Source organism: Labeo rohita, chromosome 7, assembly GCF_022985175.1.
Source record: "Labeo rohita strain BAU-BD-2019 chromosome 7, IGBB_LRoh.1.0, whole genome shotgun sequence".
NCBI lineage: Eukaryota > Metazoa > Chordata > Actinopteri > Cypriniformes > Cyprinidae > Labeo > Labeo rohita.
The window spans coordinates 14,185,366-14,204,867 of NC_066875.1; the positions used below are offsets into that span (position 1 = coordinate 14,185,366).

A 19,502-nucleotide genomic window follows, 5' to 3' on the forward strand; every position below is an offset into this window, starting at 1 on the left:
GCATAAAAACATCCTGGCTCCCATCCACCCGATTATATGCCCCGTGTTATTTGCAGAGCGATCTCCCCCCACCAAGCTCTGGACCCCGGCAACGGCAAATATTTACGACCTTTATCGTTCCCTGCGGTTTCTCCCGAGTAACAGTTCCAGCGCGTTATGCTGCGTCCAGTCTATGAGCCCTTTGTTTACTGTTCGAGCAGCAGGGATATAAAACTCAGTAGTATCACGACCTTGCTTCAGTCACACAAAGAAGGAAGAAATCCCTCAGACAATCAGTGCCGTGTTTCCCAACATGTCAAATCACAGCAGTTATTTCTTACACTACTTTGATTATAATTCCTAATAAATACATTTGTTTAAAACAGAATTATTTTTCCCTTTCAGGTTAAACAATGTGAGAGTGGTACTGTGATGCAATAATGGTAATACCACAAGCTAATTACATACTTTTGCTAGATTATCCATACTAATGTTGTTGTTTTTTTTCTTCTTTTTTCCTCACATAGTTTCAGAATTTAAGCAACATAAAATATATGCATCAACTGCTTTCAAGTGAAAGGGAACTGTAAGTATTAACCATCTGCAATATCACCCAAAATGAAAGTATTAACCATCTGCAATATCACCCAAAATAAAGATTTTGTGGTAGGGTGTAACGGGGCTAAAGGTGCCCCGGGGTAAAAGGCGCCTTTAATATTATTTCCCTCTAAACCACTAGATTGTAGAAAAACAATCCGAAACATCCACTTTTCAAGATACACATGCAAATTTGGCTTATGCTTGACGCAATCGCAGACAGCAGCGCAAAGTCGATTCTGTGCTTACTTGTAGATTTAAGTAGCAAAAGCACCCCTGCTGTTGGGGCTAAAAGGCACAATAATTTGACATGATAATTAATAGAAGGCTGACGTTTCCATTTGTTGTTTATTTAAAATGAATTCTTTATTTGTCAAAATAAGCATAAAATAGTACAGATTTTGCTAAGGTGATTGTTTTGAACAAGTAACAACTTACCCCATGCTGGTGAGCCTTTTGGGCCCCCCATGCCACCTCATACATTTCTAAGATTTTTAAACAAAATAAACAACTTGTATCTGTTGCTCCCTAAATGTTCAATACAAACGTATATATTTTTCTGCAATTATACACTTTGGGCACAGTGAAAAGCAATTTTTTTTCTTAGGATATGCCTTTAGCCCCATTGTACCCTACTAATTGAGATGAGTGGGACAGTCTAAGTTGCTTGGCAGAGATGCAGAAAATGTGGCCTCACCAACAGCCCTATTAATCACCTGCTAAGGAGGAGGAGTTAGCCACCATGACCACAGCAGAGTCAAAAAATGAGCATGTTTGAAGTCCTTCAGTTAACAGGAATGAGGTAAAAGTATTTACAGTTTTTGTTGTTGTTGTTGTTGTTGCTTCATACTCCATAATGAAGACATATAAATTATATAAAAACACAATTAATATAATATCTATTCCCTTCGTTTTTTCTCAATTCATACTTTGGGCAATCTCAACTCCAGTAAAACATTCAGTAACAGTAGTTTTCACAGACTTGGAGACAGATTGAACGCATATGTGTTTGTGCTAATGCGCAGTGGCTGCCCTGGTTGGAGTGTTTATTGACTTGCTTTTGTTGCTGCATTTTTTTCCCCTCTTTCTTTTCGTTCCCCTTCGCTTCATTTACGCCGCTGCTGGTAAACAGTCACCACAGCGATGGAGAGCCGTCGTTTGGCTCCATGTTCGGCTCAGAGCTGATTTAGACAAGGCGCCGACAGAGAAAACCACTAATGATTTTGTGTTCGTTAGCTAAACTGGGTCAATTACTGTGCTGAAACAATGTGGCCTGTTAATCAAACTTGAGCCTGTTGCAGTGGGAACAACCAGAGACACCAAGACAGACAGGCAGCTAGAGGTAGAGGCAGAAAAAGAAGAAAACGGTGCTAAAGCACCTTTGTGTTTACAGCATATTCTCATACAATGAGGGTCTCATTAGTTTTAGGGGATAGAGCGGCTTTAGCTTGTGGTATGTTTAACACATGTGACAACATGATGACTATGAATGGTGAACTTACAGCACACGTGAAGCAAGTATGCTATACATGTGAATCTGCACGTCTAAGGAAAAGGAACATTTCAACTAAGACGTTAAACCAAAACCCTATTTTAACAGCTGGCATCTATTATGTATTGTGGACAATGCACACACAGTCACAAGATTTAAAGGCTCCTTTCCAGTGCAGCTAAACTGTACTAATTATGTATGATTGCGTTAGGGTCGAGGTTAATGCACGTATACGTTAGTCTTTGTGTATGTACATGAGTATTCAATACTAACCTGGCTGCTCTGTGGGCTGGACGGGTCATAAGGCTGCATGTAGTTCTTGAGGGAGTCGGGTGGGTTGAGGTGCGGTGGGTAGCGGATGGCGCCATGAGAGATGTAGGGTGAGGGGGCCGGAGGAAGGATGGCAGGGGCTGAGAATTGCAGAGGAGGTGGACTCCTGGTGGAAATTACTGCAAACACAGAACAACTACTTTACTAATGGATTTTAATTACACAACATGTAAATTCAATGAAATTTAATAAAGATTAGTCATTATCATGAGGCTATGCCACATATTTACATAAAACCTATGTGAAAATGTTTACAATGCTATGTTCAAGTTGGTCAGAAATTAACATATTTATGAGTTAAGTGGACATGAATATCACACAAAATCCCATTTACCAGTAGGGAGTTTAATTTAAGCCTGATTTTCCAAAGTCGTGCCATTTAAAAACTAATGGTAGAAACAAATATTTTGTGCACTGTTTATTTAAGAACAGGCGTGTAGACAATAAAAACATAGTAGGTGGCAATTTTGTTATACATCATAAAACAGAAAAAAAGATGACGACAGCCATACAAATTCATATTAGAGGAGATTTGGCAGACAAAAGAGAGACACACTTCCTGCACCCAAATAAGTGGAAGTTTACCAGTATTTTGGATTCCATAAAAAAGTGGGATTGTTAGACACCTTAGTCTGCAGGAAGTGCCGATCAACAGTTAGTTATTTTTGTATGCTTTTGGATGTAAGCTATGGTTTCAAACTCTCTCTCTGCACCGTATTTTGGGGGAGATTTTTTTTTAATTTTTTTTTTGCCCCAGCGGCAGTATAATAATGATAAAAGCATCAATTGCTGTACACACCTAGTGCACATTCTTCTGTTGTGCTAGCCCTAAAATGCCTTCTATTTTTGTCAGGATGTAAAAAAGAAAGGAGTAGAATGTTTAATTAGGGTGTAATATAATCTGTATATAAACTATCTACTTTGTTTTTGTTTTGATCAGAGAAAGCTTATGAGAAGCGTTTTTAGAAAAGTCGTACCGCTATGGCCGACGGTGGTCAGTCCTGGGTGGTGGTGCTGGGGGAAGGTGCTGAGCCGAGGTGAAGAGTCCTGTGGAGATGTGGGGCTGAATAATGGCTTCTCTGGCTTCTTCATGGTAGGAGAAGACATGTCTGCTGAAATTAAAAGAGACAGGGGAGGTCTGATATAAGTTTAAGAAACTAAGTTCTTGCACAAATCATTAACAGTGTAGGAAATGATATCTACAGGATGAGCGGAAGTACTCATTTTTAAAACTGAATTAAAAAAAGAAAAGAAAATAGTTGACTAAAAAGTAAAATAAACATACTCAACAACATACGGACACGTACTTTATGCTGCGTTATGCTGCATAACTATGTTTAACATAACTTTCTTTTGTGTTCCCTCTCTGTAGTGCAATGCAGTGTATAATCTATCTAGTTTGATTGTGTAAGGAAAACATTAACTTTATATCTACTTCCAACAAGAGTCAAAAAAGTCTCTTCATCAGCAGACATTGGGGAGACAGTGCTTTGCCTACATGTTTTTGGTGCTTCTCCCTGACAATCATATATGAGATGAGAAAACAGAAAAGAAGGGGAGTCAGATGCAGTGAAATCAGAATAATGAAATAAGAAAAACTGAGGGAGGGGGAAGAAAACAGAACTGTGAGCTAATGACATTTTGGCGAATTACTTCTCGTGATGTATACTGTCTTAAATTGTGTGTTTGGATATGTGCAGATACTTTAAATGAAGGAATGAATTGGTACACTACGTCTCTGTATATTGAACTTCATAAATGCTCTATCTCTCTCACGCTCTCTTAGTCCCAGTGTTGTGATAGCATGAAAAAGGTAAATGATCTCTCAAAAAGCACAAAGGCATTGGAATGTAGGGGGATTCCATGTGCCCATGTGTCCTTTCCAGGGTTCAAAATTTACTTTTTACCACTACTTCCTATGACAAGAAAATTAAGAAAATTCAGCTGGCAGAAATTTTCCAACCAAACAATATAATTGTTTAGTTTATTATTATTATTATTATTATTATTATTATTAGTATTATTAGTATTAGTATTATTATTATTTAATTCTATATTAAAATATTTAAATAATTTAATTTTAAAATGTATATCTTAAAAGAGTCACAAATGCCCTGCTCCATACAGAAAATGATGACCACATAAAATGTTTCCTAAACATAATCTCCAACTTTGCAGTTGGGGTATTTTAACAGAGAGCCTGGATACACTGTTGGCTGTATACGGTTAGGAAACTGTATGGATTGCAGTTCCACAAAATTGTGACTGCAGGTTCAAATTACACAAAATTTTCGAATAATATTTTTGTCACACCTGTTACAACAGAACATTGAAAAAAATATAAAAGAACAAGCTGTTAGAAGGAAAGATGTTGCTCCCTCAGAAGTATGTGTTTAAGAAAAGAGGGAGAGATGAAAAGAAGAAGAGAAGGAAGGTGGGTGGGATATAGAGAGAAAGGTGACAGGAGGAGAATTTGCTCTTTTAGAAACCTTCACAAAAAGCCTAAATAAATGTGTGTGTGGAGAACAGCGAATGACAACACACACATCAGGAAAACTGATATATCTGTTTTTGTTGTTGTTGTTGTTGTTGTTGTTGTTGATGTTTTCAGGCCACATCAACAATTCCTAGGGCTGCTCCACACCAGAGAAAAAGAGATGGAGTGAGAGATTTGTGACTGAATCAAGGAAGTGGTCCCACAATGATGTTTTCCTTTCAGAAAGTTGATTTAATATGAAATCAGAAAGGTATATTATTGCGTTTGTGTGTGTTTTTCTGTGCACATGAGGACTGGGTTTTGGCTGAGGCAGTTTCCTTCTGTCAAGGCCTCATATGGCTTTAATATTCCTGCTTCGCTCTTTCTGATATGGGTTTTACAAAACAAACCACTTTCTCATGAGCTCTCCTCCCATCTCTTACAACAGCTCATCAGGAAAATAACGGCATCAGACAAAATCCAGGAAATAAAATAAAAAGGAAAAATACGTAAAAAATAATACAAAAAATATATATAACCTGATCACATTTAATATTTAGTCAGAAAAGCCGCCAAATTAAAATCATTTTAAGTCACTCTTTTGGCAGATAGGTAAATCATTAAACAGACATTACAGAAATCCATTCAATTAAGTTTGTCAGTGTTTTCAACATAGACTTAGAGGCTGTAATTTTGTATCACCTTATTTTCTTCATAATTAATCAAACTAAATTAACCTGTTAAATTGATAGCTCCAACATAAGCAACAAAAACTAGTACATACATGGAGAATAAGAATAACATTTATTTAAGAAATAAAAACAGTGTGTCAAAACAGTGTGTTCTCTTTTTAGGGAAAAGAGCATGTAACTTGAATCAACTACAGGTAAAAAAAATTGTTCAAATAGCTGCATGTTCCTCTTTCTCTTATAATGAATTATGGAACACGCGAACACTCTACACAGATGCCATCTCTCTAGACTAAATGTTTTTATCCATTAAAACCTTCTTATAACAGTCTTTTGGCTAAGATCTAAACTGTCTACTACAAAAAATAAAAAAATAAAAAAATAGGTGACAGGCATACGAGTGAGTGAGTAATTAGGGTAACTAATGGTGCAGCAATAGAATACGAGTTCTCTCATTCCAGCCCCATACCTCCACCCACCCGTCCCATCTGGATCTGGTGTCTAAACTCAAAGGTCACAACCCTGCTCTGACCTTTGACACACCCATTTTGGAAATCAGGTCAAGTTCAATAGTTGCCACACGCCAGACAAATCCCCTTTATGAGGGGGGAAACATGGCTAATCAGTTACCAAACCATGCAGACAGGAAACCAGGCTCGTCTGATCTACATCTAAAGGATTTGTTCTTATACGTACATTAAAGTTTTTTTTTTTGTTGTTGTTGTTTGCCTTTTGTCTTTCTTTTTTTTCTTCCCCTAAAATTTAGAAAATGTCATATAACCATGTACTAGTAATATTAGGCTTAAACTGAGCTTAAAAAACATTCCTGTAAATGTAGCCATTTAACTATGCAAGAATGAAACCATACCCAATACTGACACACACATGCCCACACAAAACAAGACTGGACAGATCCACTAAAAAGATCCAGCAAAAATGTGACACTGAACATTTATCTCAAAACATAGAATAGGACAACGGTCTCTTTTTTCTAGTTATGTTGAACTGCAGCACACAGGAAAGTACTGCAGCACACACAAGAATGAAAATCCTTGTCTTCAATCTAACATTTCTGGACACATTAGGCCAAATTTATTATTGTTAAAAAATTTTTAAAGTTAATACTCTAGTGAGCAGTCACAGACATTGTAAGTGACATTTTAAAAGCAATGAAATTTTCAATTGTCATAATTTCAGGAAATCATTATTTGTTGCTTACAGTAAATGCTTTATGAACATTCAAAAGGACAGCAGGTTATAAGAATGCCACAGGTTGATGCTGACTGATGTTTTGTTTAGTTTTGCATGAAGAGTTCACAAAATGCTGCAAGAGTAAAGACCAATTTATCAACATCACACTTTACCAAGATGTTGGACTTTTTGTCCACATGAAGAGAGGGGAAAAATCACCCATAAGACATCTTCACACAGAGAGGAGAGACAGAACAGGTAAGTTAAGAGAGAGACAGTGCTGAATAGCACTTTTGACTATAAATGGTCTCCCTCTCACCTTGGTCTCTCTCATGCCATGGTCTGCTAGCCGGTGAACTAGGGGACGGGTAGAAGTCTGGCCCGGTGGGACTAGTCTCCATACTGTCCTCTTGGATCGTCTTAGGCCGCTTACTACAGAGAACAGAAGAACATGCATTAACCTCCTACTGACTACACCCACCTGTTACATTTTAAATCATTTTAAAAAATGAGTAAATTCACAATTAGAATACAGGGCAAAGAGGAATTAGGTCCCAGTGTAAGTTAACATAAGTTAACATAATTAATTAACACAATAAATGTATTATGTAAGAAGCAGCAATTTGTATAAAATAAATTTTAATGAACATTGTTTGGGGCCAAATTGTTTTTTTTTTTATTAATCATTATTTCTGTGGATCAAAATGACATGAAAACAATGTGTTTAATAATGTATGTGTTCATGTTGTTTGAACATGCATGCTAACCTGCCATGAGGTGACGAGAGGGACCGATGTAAACTCACTCCTGAGTTCAGGTCTTGATAATACGGCTGACTTGGCATATCAGCCATAGGGAAGTTTACTCCTGCACCCTGTGTGATAGGAGCTGGTGAGAAGAGAGAGAGAGAGGGAAAAAAAAAAAAAAAAAAAAAAAAAAAACGTGGTTTGGAATAGGTAGAAATGTGGAGTAACTTACATCCTACATTTGGCATAAAGAGTCAGTCAGCTAAATCGCTTCTGACACACTCTTTCTTGCTCTCAGTTAGAATCTGTTTTTCAGGGCAACATTTGCATGAAGGCAAACCCAAACATGAGTGTAGCTGTAACTCAATCTAAGACAGAACAGCCTGTAACAGTATGAAAGAAACTGTAACGGTATGAAGTGTGTCAGAGATATCATATCTACAGAGAAACCACAAGAGCCAGAGCACCATTCAGTGGTCTAACCACTGCCACTAGCCTCTTTGTTTACATACAATAGCATGACACAGCTAGTTTAGTCTTTTTTTAAAAGACAGCTCAGTACTATATTATGAAAGGTACATATACCAAAAAAATGTATGTACCTTTTTATAATACGCTTGATTTATTAGTGATTTATTAGATGGTTAGTGGCCACAGTAAAATTAAACATTTATTAAGGCAGTGGTTTTTGTTTTCCAGGGAACACACATGCAACACAAGTACCATGTTAGCAAAGGTTTACCATAAGTTTATCAGAATACAAATATATGCCAAATCCAATATAACTATATATATTTTCCTGTAAATAAAACAGGAAAATATGGAATTATCACAATTAGTTATTTATATTTACTTATTAAACACATATATATATATATATATATATATATATATATATATATATATATACATATATATATATATGTTTAACGTCTGCTTTAAATTCTCCATGGTGTGCACAATCTCCTGGTTGGGAATTACTTTACTAAGATATAAATTATGATGTTTAATTCATGCAAAACTAAAAACATTCTGACTGAATTAACATGCAAGGATTGTGTAACTGTTTGTGTAATAGTGTTAACAGTTCCATATTCAGTTTTTGTTTGTTTGTTTTCTCCTTTGCAGTAGATAGTAGATAGCATCAAGTTTTGGCAGAATGTGTGTTCTCATGTATGACATGATATGGCCTGAGGGTCTGAGGTGAAGGAAACACATGTGAAATTACTGTCAGTCTCTGCTGGCAATGAGCCCAGGTCCACATGAATGCAGTGAGCAGGTATGACATTTGTACTTAAAATGAGCAATCACAACAATAGTCAGAATCTTCACTATAACCTTATCTGAACTGCATTACAGGAGGACACAACGGCCACTACATTATATTATATATACCTAGCAAACTGTCAGTTGGCAGACAAATTTTTTCTGTGGTGCATGCAGTTTTATTTAAGTCATGTGGCTATAGTGCTTTTATTGTATAAATGCCTTTCCAAACAGCAGAGGATCACAGAGGCCACATTGATGGTGGTGTGTGTGTATTTGGGACAGATCGTGAGAGTTGTGTTACATTTAGGTGTGACACGGATCAGTTACAGCGTCACTGAGTGCATTCACCCTTATGGTGAATACGAGTGTCTTTGTGTTGTGTGTGTTGTGTGTGTGTGTGTGTGTGTGTGTGTGTGCCCTGATAACCCCTTTGGCAATTTGTACAAATCTTGCCTAAGGGGGAAATTGTCCTCAACCATCAGAGAAAGATTCTTTCTGGAACATCTGTCATTCTCTTTGATGAAGGCAGGCATGTCTACACAAAAACTACTGCATGTTTGTGCACCAAAACTAGTGCACACACACACACACACGACTTGCCAGACTGGATTTTCCACACACGTTCTGGGTAAGTCCCTCCCTTGCTAAATCAGGAATGCTTAGGCATAAAGCATGCTGGTTGTGTTGCTCTGTATGTTTACTTAGCTATACTTGTGGGATCAAACTGTCAAAATTGTCTGTAAATTTTACAGAAATTCCCTTTGGAGACATCATCCCCAAATTCATTTGTAGAGTATACATAAATGTATATAAATATATAATCAAAATTAATATACATTTTATGTTTTTTGCACTTTTTTAATGTTTTTTTTATACTTCATAATTTTTAAAATGTTCCAACACATATTGAAAAATGTCAGCTTGTCAGCATATATTTAGTAGTTCATGCTATTTGAATGTCATGTTTACATTAAATTTACTGATTTATCTACAGATAAATTTACAGATTTATCTCAAACTTTACAGTATGTTTATTTCTGTAAAATGTTTCTGTAAAAAAAAAAAAAAAAAAAAAAAAAAAAACGTCTTTACTAACATACAGTAGTGAAATCAGTAAGTGTGTGTGTGTGTGTGTGTGTGTGTGTGTGTGTGTAGAAAGAGAGAGAGAGAGAGAGAGAGAGAGAGAGAGAGAGAGAGAGAGAGAGAGAGAGAGAGAGTGAGACTTACTTCTGGATACTCTAATCAGCTCCGAAACACTAAAGACCCCTGATTTTACAAAGCTGTCTTCCAAGTAAACTGCAGGAGATAAGAGAATTTTCTTCAGACACATGTGCTTACTTAACACATACACATAAGCACATTTTAATAGCTGTGTATTTAGTAAACAGATATCTGAGTGAAAATAGTTTAGTTTCCACATAGATTAAACAAACAATCTTTTATCTATATCACCATTTAATCTTTACTTTCAGGCACATGACAATACTAACTGTGACTTGTAATATTTATAGGCTAGAAGGATTAGGTTCAGAAAAAGCAAACTAATACATAACATTGCATTCCAGACTTGTGGCCAAAAAAAGACCAGCCCCACAGGGTCAGCCTCACAGAGCATTCCAAGACGTCCAAGTCCTTCCCACAATGCACTGTAAAACCCAATAGGAAGTGCAGTGAGGGTTTCCATTGTAGCAGTACTAGTTGGGTCTAAGTTGTGGCCCAAGAGCTTTATTTTACTTGGCAGAGGCAAACACCCAACCTACTCTTGAGGTAAAAAACTAAACGCTCCATTATTTTCATTTTTTACACATTGCATAGCAGTAACTTTAAGACAAAAAAGGAAAAGAAAACACAGGTGAGTCCAAAAGAACCAATGCAGGTTTTGCTGGCATGACAAATAGACACTGTTAGACAAGGACGGCTACTCGCTCCACATGCCTTCAGGAAAACCTTCACAAATTAAGATCTGACAGGACTGGTGATGTCATGACATGGGTTGTTTTGTATAAATGGCATTTTTTGTTTTTCTTGTAAAAATCACAGACATTACATGGTGGCTTTGCAGTTGACTTTAATTTGTGCTGAGAACTGAGTATAATTATGGTCAAAACCAACATATTCTGATCAAACAGGCCTGTTTCAGTATAATTTCTCTAAAAGAGTTGAATTTGAGGACGGTTTTTTTGTGCAAAGTTTAGCTGGAATGCAGCTGTAAAACAATAAAATTAGAATATATTTGAAGAGTTTATTTCAGACCTCATTTGAAAAATCTGTTAATTTTGCAATATATAGCTCGTCTTAATATCCAGCAAATTTATAAATGTACAAAATTTACATTACTTTCTAGGCCTAAAAAAAATCACAAATTTAAAAATAGATTTTCTATGACTGTGGTAACTGAAATGAAATAATAAATAATGAGATCGAAACAATTATTTAACATGGACGTCACGCAGGAGGATTTGCAGGTTTATCTGTATGAGGCCTTAACTGTTTTATCGTGTGTCATTATTAACCGTACACCAGCACCTGGTAGTTTACTGGAGAAGTTAGTGCATTTTTATGTTGTGTTGACATACCTGGAGGGTTCTTGCCAGGCTCATTGTTGCTAGGACTTCCTGACTGTTGCGAGTCTGAAAACACAAATAAAGGTGGTGGATTAAAACACAAAACCCAGAACAATCAGTAGCTCTACAGATGACAGTACTGCACTTTACTGTAATTTATCATCCACTTGCAGCATTTTCTCATGTTTGTTTAGCTCTTAAGGTTTTTTGTTGATGTCTTAGACATTAGCATATTAGAAAAATACAATATCAGAGCAACAGAAGAACATAATACATAAAGAATAAATAGGGTACAAAAGAATACAGTTAAAACTGGGTTTTTTTTCATTTAAACCTAGACATAAACTGAAGATTTTACAACATGTTTTTTGTTTGTTTGTTTGTTTGTTTGTTTGGGTTTTTTTGCTAATGAATAAGTAATATTTCAGATTCTGAACTAGATCACTAAAGAAATAAGCACATTTGTGTCACTGATAATGTGAATTTGTACAATAAAATATAAAACATAGTCAGGGCATGCTGAAGAACATGATCATCAGGTTTTCTATAAGTTTCTGGAGTTTGGTATAGCAGACAGCAGTTATGGTCGTTGCTGCCCCTTCTTTGCTTCCTGAAAAGGAAATTACAGTTACTGGGTCCTGACAAGACAGGCCAGATGTGTGCAGAAACATGATTTCTTTCAGTAAGGGGGAATGAGAGAAGAAAGAGGGAGGGAGAAAGGCAGAATGTAAGAACAGGCAAAGGCAAAGATGAAATGTTCCTCACAAAAACTAAAATGGAGACACACACATACAACACTTGCCCCACCTTGTAGGGTGTGAGCAAAGCAGAGAGTGGGGGAGGATAAGATGGAAAAATGAGAAGAATCCTGCCTGTTGCTGATGTGTGCTTTAATGTTCACATGATTAATAATGTTAGGTTCATGAAAATACACGCCTCTGTATACATTTCTGCAACACCGTAATTATTTACCTTACTGCACATTTTGCTGCAGTTTCAAAGTGAAATGTCCAGAGAGCGGTGCTAAAACACGCGTTCAATACGTGACCGTGGCACGTTTTTATTACATTGGTACTTTTGGTTGGTACTATTTCTGCATATTTATTAGGCTGTTAGAGGTACGTATTGCGGCTGTTCAGAATTTAAATATCCGGGGAGTGATGCTAAAGGCGGTCAGACACTGGATGTTTCACAGGGTACATAATGAAGCTCTTTATCACTCAAATGCAACGCCGTATCACGTGAGCTACCGAGCAAACCTACTGAATTAGAGAACTCATGAATATGAAGCTGTATATGTGATGACAACATTCAAAAGCATCAGTTTTCACATTGCGCAGGATGTTAAAATTGTTTTGAAGTCATAACACAACATACACATCTTTTCAGGAACTAATAATCAAGATCACAGCAAGTACAATATTAGGAATGCTCCTAATGATATAAAAATGACTGGTAGCGATAAAGCAAGAATAATTTTTATGTTGCCGATGTTACAATCAAAATTAAATTTAGGTAAATGTTAGATGATAATATAAGTAATCTAAATGTAAAAACAGAAGAAATTTGCTTGTACGGTTAATTATTAATTATTCAGTACAAGTCAATATATATCCAATGTGGCTGATACTAATAAAAAAATAAGTATAAAAATAAAAAAAATCAGTAATATCAGTCGATAACTGATATGTTACCAATACAATGCAATGCCTAAACAATAACCCATCACAGGGGGTGTTTTGTAACCTAAAGGAGACTAAAACTCCTTTTAGTTAATTGATCAACTTGACACTGTTATCAGCCAATGCAATCTTAAGATGCCAATATATTGTCTTGGCCAGTAAATACAAAATGCAAAAGAGAAAATTGGCTGGAACACTCGTTTCCTTTCTCCACAAGCTCCATTTCAGAAGTGAAAGTTACAGGGGGAGAGTTAAAAAAATAGAGAGAGAAAGACAGAGAGAGAGAGAGAGAGAGAGAGAGAGAATAAATCCCACCTCCCTCAAAAATGACCATTAAACAGAACTGCAAATACAGAATGTTCTTGGCTTCAGCTCAACAATGACAAAGAGAGGAAGGGAACAACATACATTAAAAAGAAAAAAAAGCCTAGAGAAAGCTTGTATTTTTTCTAGTGGATTTGTGAGAAATTTTTAGCAGTTTTCTTCTTTGATTGGTCAGGAGCAGGTTGATCTTTGATTTATCAGAAGCATTATTGTGACACTGTTGTGACAGTGCCCATTCCTATGCCAATACCCCACCCCCGTCCACATGCAAGTTCTACGCAATCCATCAGTCTGCTTAAAGACATGGCGATGCTCCAAGAGAGAAACAAAGAAATGGAAGAAGGTGACGGAATACTTTGCATCTCTAAATACAAACTTGCATGGATGTTGAGCGATTAAACACAGAGCACAACAATGGAGCAGCTGGTACACACAGTTAAACAGCTCTGATACAGATATACTGTGTATAGTACCCAGGGATATATAAGAAACTAAACATTTCAGAAGAATATTTAATATTTTTGTATTAAATATTAAATAATGTTTATGTTTTCCCATAATAAGTAATACTATATCTACAAATTCCAGCTCTTTTGCAATATTTAAAGACACTAAACATATTTTTTACACATGGTAAAGGATCATTTAAACAGTTTGGCCAGGGTGAAGCTGAGTGTGTGTGTAAAAAGAGAGAGAGTCCCCAGAAACACTGAGCTTCTCCAAGCACAATAACCCTAGGCACCCAACAGCCCTGCCACTTGTTTAAACAAATAAACTGTCCAAGGAGAGAACAAGGAAGAGAGAGGGAAGACTGAGGAGGAGAAAATGAATCTTTTTCTCTTTTTTTGCACAGTAACCCATAAGAAAAACAAGGTATAACTGCATTTTTCTAAAGAAAATGCAAGCTAAACTCTTCCCCATGATAGTAGGGTGTTCTGAATAGATTCCAGTATTACAATGTAGTTTCTAAGGTCTTCTGAGTGGTTTGTAGCATGTTACCATGTGGTTGCTATTCCTGGTGGTTAGGGTTGCTAGGTCATTGCTCACTGGCCCATAAGAGTCAAAAGAGCTCATTCCCACATCCCATGATATTCTGTTCTTTAAAAACTCTATGGTAATTTTTCACCAGTATTATCATCCTCCAGGTGACAATTGAAAACCGTATGGGTAGGAAAGCAGCAGCTGAGTTCTCCTTGAAGCCTGTGACACACCAAGCCAACAACAAAGAACTAGCATATAAAGAGTTCAGATGCAAAACTAGCTAAATCCATCTGACGTTATTCTTTAAAAAATGCATTTTTATCAGGCTCAGATGTATACGTTTCTATGTAAGTACCGGTACTTCTGATTGGGCTGAGGCTGGTATTTTAGTGAGTTTTAACAAAAAGTATTTGATGGACGTATAATATGTGTCGAGAGCATTCTCTCAGTATCATTATCTCATTTTTGACCGAGATGGCTTTTACCTGATTTTGCATCTGAACCCTTCATATGTTCTGTGCCTGTATGAGAGGAAATACCTGTTTATACCATCAGGTGGCATTAGTCTATATTTGCCATTCAAAAAGAAAAACTGGAACTAGGACTTTTGATATGCAGTCCTACGTTTGTTTACCATTTTGAATTTGCCAATTCAAAACTTTAGTTTAGGGACCGATTCTTACTTTTAACTAGCTGCTTATTAGCATGCATATTAATAGAATATTGGCTGTTTAATAGTACTTATTAAGCAAATATTAGGAAAGGACGTGACGTGTGGTGAACAAACACACACACACACACCCAGAGCAGTGGGCAGCCATTTTTGCTGCAGCGCCCAGGGAGCAGTTGGGGATTTCGTGCCTCACTCAAGGGTCTCAACTCAGTCATGGTATTGAGGGTGGAAAAGGTCACTGCACATTCACTGCCCCACCAACAATCCCTGCTGGTATTGAGAGTGGAACCCACGACCCTGGGTTCCGACTCGCTAACCATTAGGCCATGACCGTCCCTAATAATGCTTTATTTTGCATGAACATATTTTAGATCTCTTAATCCTACCCCTTAACTAAATTTAAGAACTACCTTATAACTAGTAATAAGCAGTAAATTAAAAGTTTATTGAGGCAAAAATCTTAGTTAATAGTTAGTTAATAATGAGATTTCGTCTTCACTTTATTCAGTCAGCACCGATTCAACATCACAGACCCTCACTGATGGCCTGCCAACCTGGTGTGACACGATGCTAAAAAGCCAAAGAATTTGAGCTATCAATTCTGTCATTCTTACTCACCCTCAGGATGTTTAAAACCTGTGTAATTTTCTGTCTTCTGTGGAACTTAAATGATTTTAAAAAGATCTCTTTTTTATCCAAACAATGCAAGTCAATGGGCACCAAAATAGTTTCAATTAATTATAATTTTTACAACATCAAAAATATCTTGTGTCAAGTCTTTGGAACAATGCGAGGGAGAGTAAATGAATAGTATAAGCAAACGTGATAGTGACGCTTGCCTTGGCAACTAAAAGATGAACTAAGATGAACTAAGAACTAAGATGTAGACATCTGATCTAGGATCATATCTGCATGAATAGAAGCAACATGAGCTCATTGTATGTCACGTGAGCTTCATAAATACAATGTGCCAATGTATCTTTGCTGAATAGCATCCATACAGCTGTCACAATTACTTCTTCCACACTTCTTCCACCCGCAGTGTAAGGTAATGTCATTATGCAAGATGAATACCTCCAATTCCTGAATCTGGGATCTATGAACCCAAACACGCAAGCACACATATTTAAACTTGGCTCCGTCCCCCTGTAATCGAAGCAGTCTTTGTTTTGTGCGTGGTTGAGAACTATCACATACTGCAGCAACTTTAATTCAATGTACCACACCCCCACCCCGCGCACGCAAACACACGTGCAAACAGACCTGACGCGTACATACCGTCGACATTTCAGGAGGAGGCGTCTGGCAGCCATTTTAGAAAGCTGTACACATGTACTGTTATGTTTGCCAAAGAAACCAGGCCTGAGCCAAGAATGCTCTCTCTCCTCCTCCTCTTACTCTATCCTGAGTCCTGAGCCAAGCAGAGAGAGGGAGAGCAAGAGACAGTAGAGGAGACTGAAAGGCAGAAATATCTCCTAATTATGGGAAGCCCTGGCTGAAATGTTTTGAATGGTACAGCTGCAATCTTGTAAATATTGTGTGTGAGTGAGTGACACCCAGCAACTGAGAGTGTGCTTTGTGTGTGCTGGTCACTCGCCTGCTCTTGTGACCTCGCACTATGGCTGTGAAATTAGTGCACATACCCAAAAAGTACCTATCAAGAGTTCTCATAGTTTCCTGTTTAACACATTTAAATCAAGTCTTTCATATGTGTATGTGACTGAGCCTGGTTTCTCTCAAGGTTTTTTTTCTCCATTTCTGTCACCGATAGAGTTTTGGTTCCTTGCCACCTTCGCCTCTGGCTTGCTTAGTTGGGAACGCTTTATTTACGGTAGTATCGTCGACTTGATTGCACAGATATGATTTGAACTGAACTGAGCTAGACGATGACATCACTGAATCAACTGACTTTAACTGAAAATTGATTGTTTACTATTGTCCTCTTGCATTATCGACACAATATTTTCCTCTTAATTACTGTAAAGCTGCTTTGCCACAATCTGTATTGTAAAAAGCGCTATATAAATAAAGGTGACTTGACCTGACTTGTATCTTTCTCTACTGTTACTCTATCTACTTTCTCCCTCTCTTCATTACAGCAACTGTTGATAAAGCACAGCTCTTTATCAAAGTTTGCTGTAACCAAAACACAGATATAGTGAGCAGCATGCCAGCTCTAGAGCTCTAGAGAGTGAATGTCAGATAAGACTCGTGTCAGTGGACATCTTATCTGAAAGCACATCTATAGATGGGCTGATGGTCATTTAAAAGTGCAGTTAATGCTACCTCACTTCTGTAAATTTATTTAACCATTTAATTAACGCATATCAACTCAATAAAATACGCAAATTATGCATGCCAAACATAATGTGTCTATGCCAAAGTATTTTTAATGAATGCTACATATATTAAATGATTTTATGATTTATATTACACAAAAATCTTAAGGGCAAACAAATAAATTATTACTTTATTGTGCAACAATACTACACAGTTTAACTTGGTTAAACTGTTACAACCACATTTTTTTTTTCTCTTTTATAATGACCACAACCATACATTTCATATTGTCTCACCGATTTCAAATCGTTTCTATTACTACCCATAATAATTAAAAAACTCAAATTGACAACTGCATTGCTGCAATTTTGTTCAAAACTGCACTGCAACATTGTTTAGTTTTGTCTGTTTCAACAAACTGACTTGTTAAAATATAAATAGGTATAACATAAATATACTATGTAAAAGTGAATAACATTTAAAGAAATATATATTATATTTTACACACCATTCAAAAGTTTAAGAAGGTTTGTAAGATTTTTTATTGTCTTATGTTCTCCAAGGGTGAAAATATTTGATCAAACACCAGCATTTATTTAATCAAAAATCTCTGATTAGATTACAGCTTGAGATTTTTCTATCAAGTATCCTTTCACAAGGGTCTGCATGTCACAGATCAGTCTCTACACACACAGTCTGAGACATACACTGACCCTCTCTGAGATACAATCTGTCTATACGTACACAAAGACACGGTGTCAATGTGGGACCAAAGCCCCCACCCCCACCCCCACCCCCACCCATCATTTCCAAAAAAAGAAAAGTTTATCCCCAGCCACACATCCTCAGTTGGCCTCAGTTTCCTGCCCGAGCTCAAGCACTTGATTGCAGACATGAAGAGGAGAGGCTAAAGTCAGAATCTCCAGGGATGAATGATTGAGCAGAGAAAGAGAAAGAAAGGGGGTGGGAAAGGGAGACAGAGCTGAAAAGAAGAACCTAACAATAGTAGAGACAGGACGGGCTGTTAAATAGGAGTGGGGTGGATCATGCTAGGACAAACTAGACAGAGAGAGAGAGAGAGAGTGCAAGACTGAAACAAAAGATAAACTGTGTGCGCTTCAGACTGCCTTTTGCGGCTCAAAAAAGTGCAAATAAAAGAAGTGTCTGGGAAAACAAGTCACTCAGGGCACCTTACACACACATGTGAAGCTTTAGGCACACGTTTTCACAATAACACACTGTACTGTGTTAATAAAGACATACAGCCATAAAGCGTACACAATGGTCGAGATGCACACTGCATCACGCAGAGAGTGCTGATGTACATATGTTCCCATGTCAGCACAACACTGAACCCAGGGTGGCTCATCCGTCACATTAAAAATAACCAGACCACTGTGACAGCACTGTCTGTGTGTGTGTGTGTGTGTGTGTGCTTTGCACTTTAGTAACAAAGGAAGCTTATAGAGGTCGTGTCAATTCAAACTTTTCCCCAACTGCTGTGTCTGGCCTTACAAACTTTAGTCACACTTTCTTTCCTAAAGAACCTTAGATCCTAGTCATCATAACACACATCAATAAGTTGACAAGTGTTGACGAAACTTCTCCGAAGTCTCCAAACCCCCCTCTCCCTCCCCCGACCGCGTATCGCTTCTGCTTGTATTGTTGTTTGACTGGCCAAGTGAACGGTCCATTTGCATGAGTGTGCATGGAGTCGTGGGATGTCACCATCGGCCTGATCCATCCGTAGCTGTGGCAAATGTCCAAGCCTTTTTGTAGCCGTCAGACGTGAGGAGGGAGGAGTGAAGAGAAAGCGGGAGGGAGGGATGAAGAGACTGAGACTATAGATTCAATTATGCATGCACATTTCCCCATTCATGGAGGCTTCTACGGACAAGGACGGAGGATGCAGAAGGGGGGAACCAATGACATTCTGCCGTATGTAGCTCCTGTTGAGAGGAACACTAATGAGGTGACACTCAGTGGTTGGAGTGCAGCCAAAACAGTCCATTAACTCCGTACAAGTAGTTAAGAGGAGGAGAGATGGGCCAGGGAATGGATTGAGTGAAATGAAGGAGAAGAAAGACAGAGAGAGAGTTGTGAACGACATGACGGGAGGCCAATGTCTGCGTGGAGGTATAGTATATGTGAAAATTAGTACAAAACTACACAGTTTCAAAGTCGACTAGTTGATATATGCAATGAAAGGGGTCATGAAATGTGTTTTAA

At 37.5% G+C, this 19,502-nt stretch overlaps 1 protein-coding gene across 8 annotated transcripts in view; it reads right to left on the minus strand.

Moving 5' to 3' along the window:
* Positions 1-19,502, minus strand: part of LOC127167862 (nuclear factor 1 B-type-like) — a 90,706-nt gene that overhangs the window by 19,253 nt on the left and 51,951 nt on the right. For 5 of the 8 annotated variants that reach the window (XM_051114153.1, XM_051114160.1, XM_051114157.1 and 2 more), the window contains exons 3-8: positions 11,346-11,399; positions 9,997-10,065; positions 7,522-7,642; positions 7,074-7,186; positions 3,376-3,510; positions 2,342-2,517 (exon numbers count right to left, since the gene is read on the minus strand). In XM_051114153.1, coding sequence (XP_050970110.1) covers positions 2,342-2,517; positions 3,376-3,510; positions 7,074-7,186; positions 7,522-7,642; positions 9,997-10,065; positions 11,346-11,399 — 668 coding nt within the window. The remainder of the gene's footprint in view (positions 1-2,341; positions 2,518-3,375; positions 3,511-7,073; positions 7,187-7,521; positions 7,643-9,996; positions 10,066-11,345; positions 11,400-19,502) is intronic. The other 3 variants (XM_051114154.1, XM_051114158.1, XM_051114156.1) reach the window with 1 other exon arrangement.